This window comes from Enhydra lutris, unplaced genomic scaffold, assembly GCF_002288905.1.
Source record: "Enhydra lutris kenyoni isolate GAN:26980312 unplaced genomic scaffold, ASM228890v2 scaffoldscaffold1, whole genome shotgun sequence".
Classification (NCBI taxonomy): domain Eukaryota; kingdom Metazoa; phylum Chordata; class Mammalia; order Carnivora; family Mustelidae; genus Enhydra; species Enhydra lutris.
Genome location: NW_019154085.1, coordinates 36,238,430 through 36,249,020, shown reverse-complemented (window position 1 = coordinate 36,249,020; position 10,591 = coordinate 36,238,430). Strand labels below are relative to the sequence as shown.

Sequence of the window (10,591 nt, the reverse complement as noted above, 5' to 3'; positions counted from 1 at the left end):
ATAGTGTTGCAGGGCACCTGGGTGGCTCAGTCGGTTGAGCGTCCAGCTCTTGATTCTTGAGCGTCTAGCTCAGGTCATAACCTCAGGGTCGTAAGATTGAGCCCCGCATTGGACTCCACACTCAGTGGGGATTCTGCTTGAGATTCTCTCTCCTTCTCTCTCTGCTCCTCCCCCACTCATTCTCTCTCTCTCTCTCTCTCTCAAATAAATAAATAGATCTTTAAAAAAATACAAAAAAATAGTGTTGCAACTGTTTTTATTTTATAGGTCACCATGTACAATGTTCCAAATTATACTTTGCAACTGTTTAAAGAGAAAATGAAAAATTTTAGATGTTAATTTGTTAAAAAAAAAAAAAAGGAGACAAGGTACACATAATTTAAAAACCATTCCTGGGGGATATGAGAGCAGACATCGGCAGGCTGCCATGCTTAGGTATCTATTGGGAGAAGGGTTACATATTAGAGTCAAAAAACCTTGGTTCTACCATTTATTAGCTCTGTGACTTTGCACCAATTACTTAAATGGACCTAATTTGATTTTCTTTTACAACAGAACCAATACTTACTAAACTGTGGTGAAGTCAGTGACTCGATGTGCACAGCCCTCTTAGCAGAGGGTCCCTGATGTAATCAGCATCATTATCTTCCTCCGCATCCACTTCCCCCAAGGCTGTATGATCCCTCTTTCCATCACCCTCTTTCTCCTTTCCTCCCTCACCCCATGTATATACAAAGTTGGCCTTATCTTATATCCTCTATTAAGTATATTTGATTCTCATTCAAAAGGTCCTAAAGTATCTTCTGTAAATTCTCATCCAATGAATGAAAAAATACATATGTTTAACTATGTTCCAAGCACTATTATGGCACTAGAGATAACTGTGAATAGAAAAAAGACAAAATCCCTGTCGTCACAGGGCTTACTAAATGCACAGTGATGAGGCTGCAATGGCAGTCCCAATCAGCAAGGTCCTTTCACTCCCAAGAGACTAGTTAGATTTCTGTGGATTGGTCCATCTGTCCATCCACCCGTGTACACAACCGGCCAGCCATCCAATTACAAATTGTATTGAGAAACTCCTAAATGTTAGGGCCCTGATTTGGTGTTCTTGTTCTGAAAGTGACCACAACAACACTCTGTTTTAATAAAATCCCTTTTTACACCCTTATCACAATATGTTTGGAGATTAATTGCATCATGTGTCTGTTTGGAGGTTAAAAGCTAATGCCCCTGTTTTCTTTAATTTTTGACTCTTTCCTATTTGCTTAAAATATCGAGTACCTTTTGAATGATTCAAGCCAATTTGTGTATTCCTTCCAAATCAATAATTTGTTTTATTGAGACTTGCTCCCAGAAAGCAGCTTCAAAAAATATTTAAAATGATGGATTTGGGGATGGGAAATGGTTTGAGCACTTACCGGGATTCTTCTCCTACTTGATTTTCAAACTGTATCATGGAATGTTGTTCTCCCACCTACTTGGAGAACTAGTCTCCCGTAAATACAGCACTGAGTTAGTTTATCCAGATTTTATCCAAAAATTTAAAAATAACTCCAACACTCCCAGTTTTCCTCTCTCTACCCAATTCTCATTGATACAGGTCTTCAGAGAAGCCAGAGTTTTTAAGATGAGGTATTTCAATTTCAAGACACTTCCAATTTCAAGACATTCCTTTAAGCCAGAGATCTTTTATCAAAGATAAAGAAAAATATTTTTTCTTTTTGTTTTATTGAGATAAAGTTCACAAAATAAAATTCACTGTTTGAACTCTTCTAAAGTTTATAATTCAGTGGTTTTTAGTGTATTCATAATGTTGCACAACCAACACCACTAATTCCAGAACATTCCATCACCTCAAGAAGAAACCCTGGACCTTCCAATTCTCTCCTCCTCCAACCCCTGACAATTACTGCTCTATTTTCTGTCTCCATGGATTTGCCTATTCTGGGTTTTTTGGTATTATATAATACGTGACTTCCTTCACTTAATATAACGTTTTCAGTGTTCATCTATGTATCAGTACTTCATTCCTTTTTATCGCCAAATCCAACGTAGCACATTCTGCTTGCCCGTTCACCAGTTGATGGATGTGTGGGTTGTTTGCATTTTTTGGCTACTCTGAATGTTTATGTACACATTTATGCATGAACATAGTGTCAGTTCTCATGGTATATACCTAGGAATGGAATTGTTAGATCATATGGTAATTCTGTGTTTAACTGTTTGAGGAACTGCCAAAATGTTTTCCATAGAAGTTGTACCATTTTACATAAAAATATTTTTATACGTATTTGCTGTTGTGTGCAAAGTATTTCTTTCTATACTAATGGGTCCCTTTCCTAATTTCAAAGGTGAAAAAACAAAATGAAACCAAATGAAACAAAAACTCACTCGAGGGAATTTTAACTTGGATTTTCAAGGGCAAATGTTATGTAGTAGAAAGTGCCGCTTAACAAAATGAAGCAATAATTTTTTATACAAGCATTACATACACCTTTTTTCACTTCTCAAAAATATATTTATGACATAAATAACTGGAAATTGTTTTTATTTATAAGAATGAAATTGATATTTGTTTAATCATCACTAAGATTCTCATCAAAAAAATTGAATTCCCCTTTTAGAAAATATTTCCATTACTATGAATGATGAAAGTCATTGTTTTCAACATTATAATGCTTGTTGTGTCTTAAAAGGTATCTTTATATTTAAAATGTTGTGTCTTACACCCTTTTTATATGTAATTACACCCTGTTTTATATGTAACATATCCAAACTTTAAACCCAGGACATAGAACCTCACTTATAAGTCAGAGTCTTCCGGAAGAGAAGAGAAACCTGACAGAGTTTTTTTTAAGTATCAAGACTTGAAGTAACCCATGCACATGGCGTCAGTAAGGTGCTCATTCAGGTGGATCAAACCCTTGGCCACAGATCCCTGGTGAGTGTCCTTAGTGCGATCACTTGCTTTTCAATAATTTCTCCTAACCGTTGGTTTTATAGTTATGAATCGTCTGAATGTTTCATGTGTCAAAAAGCCAAATTTTTCCAGAAGTCTATGCATTATGCCTGCTTTTTTGTGTGTGATTCGTTTTTATTAAACACCAATTCTCTCTACTCTCACTGAATCACACCACATCATCACCAATGGGAAAGACACTCATCTAAAGGCTGTAGATTGGTGCTCTCTTACTAGGTTTGAATAGTAAAGACTTTCCTGATGTCCAGTGCAGGAGAGGCCCTCTAATTAGCAGAGATACTAGAGGGTACTTCACTAGTATGGTAGGCAGGATAACATCCCCTGAGGAGGTCCGCATCCTAGTCCGTGGATCCTGACAATATGTTCTGTCACAGGGCGACAGGGAATATGCTTGTGGATGACATTAAGCTTGCTCATCATCGGACCTTGGGGAGATTACTCTGGGTTATCTGGATGGACCCAGTGTAATCACAAGGGTCCTTAGAAGTGAAAGAGAGGGAAGGGGAGTGAGAGGCAAAAGAGATGGGACAATGGAAGCAGAGGCCAGAGGGATAGACAGCCATTGCTGGTTCTGAAGATGGAGGAGACCCTCTGAACTACCTAACTCTTCCCTAACTGGTTCATATTATTTTCCTTCCCTTCCAAACCATCTCCCCAGTCCAGATAGGTTTTCTTCCCTCCTCCCTCCTTCCAGTTAGTTCCACTTAATGTCATCCAGGGTACACTGGTCTTTGCACTGTCTCTGAACAAAGCTGCCTCCTTCCTTCACTCCTCTGCATTTCATTCAGAGAGTCGCCTCCCTTCCCTCAGCTACTTATCTGGGTCTCACTTTCAGGGTGTCCCCTGGGCTCCAGACCCAGTGGGGACCCCACTAAACGGCTGTGAGTACTTCTTGACTGATTAACAAGAGGGAAGGTAATGATGACAGCCAGAGGGAGGATAACATTTATCTTGTCACAGATGACAGCTGCCTCTTAGAAATAAAAAGAAGCTTTCTGGGATTTATTCCTTTTTTCTTTCTCTGTTTTGCATGAAAATGAACAGTTTAAATTAATCTCCTTTTTTGCTATTTCATAGGTCACTTATGTTCATCCTCTTTTCTGTACAACATGTATATGGGGTAAGTACATTAATTAGCTCTAATTGCATGCATTACTCTCATTATAAACCTTTTTGTTTCAAACAAGCCACTCGGTGGGACTCAGTTTTCTCATCTGCAAAGTGAAGGGCTGGACTAGGTGAACTCTGAGGTTTCTTTTCTATTTTACAGTCAAGACTACTTAGCAAATAATTGCCCACATATTGGAGATTTCTTTATTTTATGACAATCTTTTGTTAAAATCTTTTTTGTTTTGTTTTGTTTTATTTTTTATTTTGTTTTGTTGTTGTTGTTGGAGAGGGGCAGGAAGCAGCTGGGTCACTTCGAGATTAAATCAAGAAGTATAAGATTAAATGTGAACATTTTGACTCTGGAAAAAGAGAAGCCTAGAATATTCTGTAACAAGATCTCTTTCTTCTGCTTTCTCACTGAGGAATCAGAATTACTAAACCCCACCCCAGGCATTTCTGGGAAATCACACAATGGACCGCCTGTAAGGTAGACCTTGAGACAACTGCATGGGCTCCGTCACGATCGAGCACATCTCTATTGTACGTCCTCTCTAGCTTGGATTTATCCAATCTAATTTCTGTGATTATTTAAGTTAATAAAATAGGTCTTTTCAAAGCCAGTCAAAATAGGAAGTTGCCTTCTGGTCTCCTTTTTCTACCAGTCAGGAACAGAAAGCACAGGCATCAGGGAATCAGAAGCTCTCCCCAAGCAGTCATAGTTCACATGCATTTGAGAGCCTCATCTGAAATAATGAATGGAAACCCACTGAAATATATATGTCTGGATTTTTTTTAAAACCTGATTTCTCCATGTTTATTTCTGTATTACATTATTTTTCCTTATTGTAAGAGTCTACAGAGTCTTAAATTTAACTTCCTTTACTTCTTATGCTCCATATGAGTGAATAAAATTCTTGAACCAGACTGTTCTAGCCTGGACCCTCCTAGCGGGTTGTGCTGTACAGAGGTTTTAGATATTTTGCCCCAAAAGTAGCTTATACTGTAGTTGGGTTTGAAAGGTGGTGGTGTAAATCAATGCAGTAGCTATAGAAGGCAACTTGGCATTATCCATCCAAATTGCAAATGCATAGTCCTGTTGAACACAGGTATTTTCCTTTTTGGAACTTGTCATACATATTTATACTGACTTGGGCATAAAGAAAATGCCCAAGAATATTGGCTTCAGGGGAGCGTTCAGTAACAAGAGAAGGGAGATAGCTAAACACCCATCAAGAAGGTCTGGTTATTGGGGAGAGCACGTATTGCATGGAGCACTGGGTCTGGCGCAAAAAACAATGAATACTGTTACGCTGAAAAGAAATTTAAAAAAGAAAAAAAGAAGAATGTCTGGTTAAACAAGCTATAGTCCTTCATGCGATGGAGAGGGCTTCTGTTAAATTGGAATGATTTTGAAGACGTCTGATTAAGAAAACAGAAAGGTACAGAGAAATACACCCTTTGGGTTAAGATAAAACAAGACCAAAATGGCCAAAGAGTGCATCTCTGTGCACGTACATATGCCTGGATGTACACGTGGGTATGTGTGTGCGCATGTATGTCTGCATGTGTGTGCGTATGTGTGTACATGTGTGCGTGTGTGTTTATGTGTGTGCACATATGTTTGTGCGTGTATGTGTATGTGATCATGGCATGAACATGCTTGTAACTGTCCAGACCCTAAGTGAGAACAGTGACTGCCTCTCCTGAGTTGGAAGAGAAGATTTCTTCTTCCATTATCCTTTTGCCCTATTTGAACTTTTAATTTTGCGCAAATGTTGTTTTTCAAAAAAAGAAAAAATAGAGGCAGAAATGTAGGACTGGTTATTAATCTAGAAATTAATAACTTCTTAAACATTTTATTCACGATAAATTTGTTTAAAAATATCTGAGATAAAATGGATAGGAACTTTTCCATTTTCCTCTTTGAGGAGTAGCATTAGTTTTTGAGAATGCCAGTGTGTTCCTGGTGAATATGGTTTATACATTGAATGTTGCCTTGTCTGGGATATGGTCTTTATCTTTTTCAAATGGATTTACATGATCTGTTTTTGAGATGCAGCTTCTTCCTTTACAAATGCCTCCCCCTTTTAAGGTGGCATTTATTGGGAAACATGTAACGTAGAAGAACTTCAGAGACTAAAATGATCTCTTGCCTTTTCTCTTATCAGTACTAGTCAAAGCTTTATATGCAACTGTTTCTTTTTCTTTATTACAATCTTCTAACTTATCTAATTTATTTTAAAACGATTCTTTCCTGAAATGTAATTTTGCTACAAACATCTCTGTGATGCTTGGCACACAGTTAAGTAAAAAAAAAAAAAAAAAAAGCCAAAACAAACAAACAATAAGAGAACAAACTTGCCTTTATTATCAAGCCAGCTAATCAACCAACCTTCTTTATCTGGTTGTTTTGATATCTAACTGAACACATAGTAATGAATCCCAACCTTAAGTGAACCCAAGTGTTCAGACTAGTTATTGTAAGTGTTTTCATGCTGTCCTGGACCTGGGCTATTTAATTTTTTTTTCATCTTATCAGAGTTTTGAACTTGATGTTTCTGCATTCATAGATAACAATGTGACTCAAACCTCAAGAGGTATATATTTCTGAAACTTCAAATACATTCTTTAACTTAACTCTTGTCAAGGTTTACATTCTTATATACTTTCAATGACCCTAAGGAGTTTTGTTTATAATAATGTCTTTTTTATTAATGCTCAATTTAAAGATTTTTTTTTTGGGATTGCCTCTGAGCATATTTTCCCATAAAAAAGAGGTCTAAATTGTGTGATTGAAAAAAAATGCATTTTGGATAGATTCTTTTCCCTCCCCCCATACACATATTCATATACATGTGTATATACACATGTATATATTCCTATGTACACTACTCAGATGTATTTACATATATGTTTATGCACATAGGTGTGTATGTATGTATAGAGGTCTCTCCATCAGAACTATAACTATTGGTTCAAATGTTTTAATGTTCCCCGCCATACTTTGGCATAAAAGCTTAAATTTATAGCCTTGAGTGTAAAAGATCTATCAATCATAGAAATGTGTGGTTAATACGTAAGAGTTGCAGTGAGGGCTGGACCAGCAAGATGATGAACTAGGTGAAGTTTATCCCTGGTGCCCTTCTGATATTCCTATCCACACTCTCAGCTCCTAGCATCTGGAGCTGCTTTTGTCACTATTCCCTCCCAACCCACAGCCCCAGGCTCTGAAGGAATGCTCAGTGTCCATTGTCAACGCAGGTGCCTCATGGTGGCTGTTTTGTTGTTAAGGGGTCAATTTATGGAAACAGTTACTCTGGGATTATGCTTTTGTACTGAAGTGACAGATGACTCTGGATATAGACAATGAGGATTTGTGAGAACAAGGGGCTGATTCTTCTAAAGGATGTGTGTGTGTGTGTGTGTGTGTGTGTGTGTGTCTGTGTTTGGAGGAAGCATGAACATTAAGAAAATATGTGAGTGTGGAGTAACTCTTTAATGAAAATTTTGGAGGGAAGTTAGGGAGAAGTGGAGAAAGTGCCCAAATGATTCAAATTCAAGAGCTTTCTGGTTGAGAGACACATTAGAAGAACCTTCTTGGAGTTTCAGCAACTTGCAGGAAACAGTTGTCACGTGAAGTCCACAGCTGTGACTACAGCAGTGACCAGGAAGGACTCAGCGTTCTTGGAGGGGAAGCAAGAGGGTCCTAAAAAGCAGCCAAATTTATAATCTAAGTGAGACACCATTGTGTGCTTACAGTTTTCCTAACCATATAACTTACACTCTAAGATTATGCACAGCTTAGTAAGTGATATCTTACTAGGAAAGAGACATTACAGAAGATTCTGGCCAGTGAAAAGTGGGTTCAGAAGCAGGCTTTTTTTTTTCTTTTTAATGCTAGCTCACATGAACTTTTATTTTGCTCGCATAATCATCTTCCCTCTTATCAAGCCACAGTGTAATTTCTTTGCCTTTTTATATATCAACATTAGCCTTTTCTTTTCACAAATCCAAAGGTCAAAGTATACTGTGGAATTCTCATGGGTTAGGGAAAGCAAGGTGTTTGTTATAATGTACACAACGGGTACCCAGCTAAGTGAAGAATACTGCTTTACTAAACCAGATGCTTCACTTTCCAGAGTGGAAAGAAGTTTGTGGGTCCTTGCGGAGGAAGAGATTGCGCAGTGTGCCAGTGCTTTCCTGAAAAAGGGTCTCGGGTAAGTGACGTAAAAATCCGCATGGCCGGTGGGAAGGAGAGATGGGGAGTTGCTAATCAAAGGGCATAAAGTTTCAGTTGTGCAAGGTGAGTACGCTCTAGAGATCTGCTGTATAACGTCTTCCTACAACCAACAATAATGTAATGTTCACTTAAAAATTTGTGGCAAGGGTAGATCTCTTTATTAGGTGTCCCTACCACACTAACATTTTTGAAAAAAGACCCACATGGACAGCATACTGGAATTTGAGGTTTTGTGAATGCTTCATACTAAGGAGTCGCAGATTCTTAGCATGTTCTGGTAATTGTCAGTATTGATAGGTTTCACAATTAAAGTTCTGTATATCCTGATAAGAGATTCCAATTATATTACACTATGTGTCATGCTTGGAAATGCAAGCAGTGATTCACCCAGTGTTTTCTAGTCTTGTGAACTGCCTTATGCAAAAAGGGTCCTCGTGTCAAATGGTCCATACTTGGACACCACCATCTTGAAACTCAGGTTGCATATCAGCATTTTAAAGGCTCTGAGAAGTACTGCAGTGAGGGGGGAAAGAAGGCTTGTTTAATCTTACTTAAAGTGGGATATCCGGACATTTGACTACAAGACTGTTTTTTGGATAACATCTATTGAGATCACATGGAATAGAATTCTATAGTTGAAGTGATAGCTGCTTCTCCTGTGCCAGGCACTGTTCTGTGTTCTGAAAGTTCTTCAGCTCTCTGGCTCCTCATGACAACTCTCTTACCATCATATCATGCAGAAGATCAAAGCTCAGAGAGGTTTAGTGTCTTGATCAAGTCCACCGGGGATGGCCCCCCTGGGTGACTGCGCAAGATTCTCTATCCTGCCATGCACAATAGGCCTCTTAGCTACTGTGTTTCAGATCATTTGAGCATTATGGACTCTTCTCCCCTATATTCTGACAGCAGCAGTTGGCTGCCCACTAACTCATTTGTGTTGGAGCATTAGATCAAACAATTCTTCTGATTTAAAATACTCCCACAATCTTACAAGAAAAGAGCATGCTTCAGAAACTTCAGTTTTTTTGAGTCAGAGCAATGGTTCTTTTGGAACGTGTCTATATCAATCCTATAAAGCATGACACTCAAAAAGCAGAATTCAGTAAAGATCAGTCTACAAGGATGCAAAACATCTCCTAAGAGAAGGGACCTTATATTTTCCCCACAGCTTCAGTTTATCTGCACACAATACATGGGCAACATGTCAGAGGCTCCTCTGTTCAGCTCTCTCCCTGAAAGCTGCCATCCTATTGAGCTTCTGCTCTGGCAAGTCCCTTTCTGTTCAAGATGCTTTGTTTTTTTAGTACTTCCCAAGCTTTGCCGCTCAGAATTTATCTTGAGCTTTTCCAAGTTGCCTTCGTGATATAATTTAAAAACAAAAGGGGCAAACTTCTAGTTTTAAAATAAATAAGTCCTGGGAAAATACTGTAGAGCATGGTGACTGTAGTTCATAATACTGTTTTGTATATTTGAAAGTTGCTGAGGGTAGATCTTAAAAGTTCTCCTCCCAAGGGGAAAAGAAAAAAAAACAGTAGCGGTGTGATGAGAGATGCTAAGGAAACGCATCATGGTGATCATTTTGCAATATACACATGTATCAGATTTTGATGCTCTATACCTAAAACTAACATAATGTTATATGTCAATCATAGCTCAATAAAAAATTCTTTTAAAAACTAAGGATGTCTAAAGCTAGCAAACTAGGAAGTACTTAAGTCTCTTTTACATAAATGTGTAAAAGATTTGGGGATGGGGGAAGCCTGGATTTCATGTGAAATTTTTTAATAAAAACATATGAAGACCATGTAAATGAGAAGAAAAAGAAACCAGTGCATCTAAATATTAACACCCTTTGAGTTTGAGACCCAAGAAAAATGGACCGATCAGCTTTAGGAGAGGAAGGGGACAGGGGCACCAGAAAACAAGGAGGAACAGTTGCTTGGATAAAGCTCTGATTTAATGAGGCTGAGAGTTATTTTTAGTGGGGACATTTAGTGATGTCTAGAGAGATTTTTTGGTTATCACAGCTGGGTCGGGGGGCGCTACTGGTGTCTAATGGGTACAGGTCCAGGGTGGTGCTCAGCACCTGCAGCATGGGCCAGCCCCTACCCCCAAACTTACCCGTCTCCAAACACCCACTGTGCTGAGGTTGGGAAACCCTGCTGGAACGCAGCCACAGCTCTGTGAGGCTGCTTTGACACATAGTTTCATGTTTCCCTGCAAAGCACCTGAATTTCCAATTGCTAGTGTGTGGAAGA

At 38.5% G+C, this 10,591-nt stretch overlaps 1 protein-coding gene across 1 annotated transcript in view; it reads left to right on the top strand.

Moving 5' to 3' along the window:
* Nucleotides 1–2,793: 2,793 nt before the first annotated feature.
* LOC111143029 (collagen type IV alpha 4 chain) overlaps nucleotides 2,794–10,591 on the top strand; it is a 103,684-nt gene continuing 95,886 nt past the window's right edge. Inside the window, exons 1-3 of the mRNA XM_022496451.1 lie at nucleotides 2,794–2,944; nucleotides 4,061–4,103; nucleotides 8,233–8,310. Coding sequence (XP_022352159.1) covers nucleotides 2,883–2,944; nucleotides 4,061–4,103; nucleotides 8,233–8,310 — 183 coding nt within the window. The 5' untranslated portion in view covers nucleotides 2,794–2,882. The remainder of the gene's footprint in view (nucleotides 2,945–4,060; nucleotides 4,104–8,232; nucleotides 8,311–10,591) is intronic.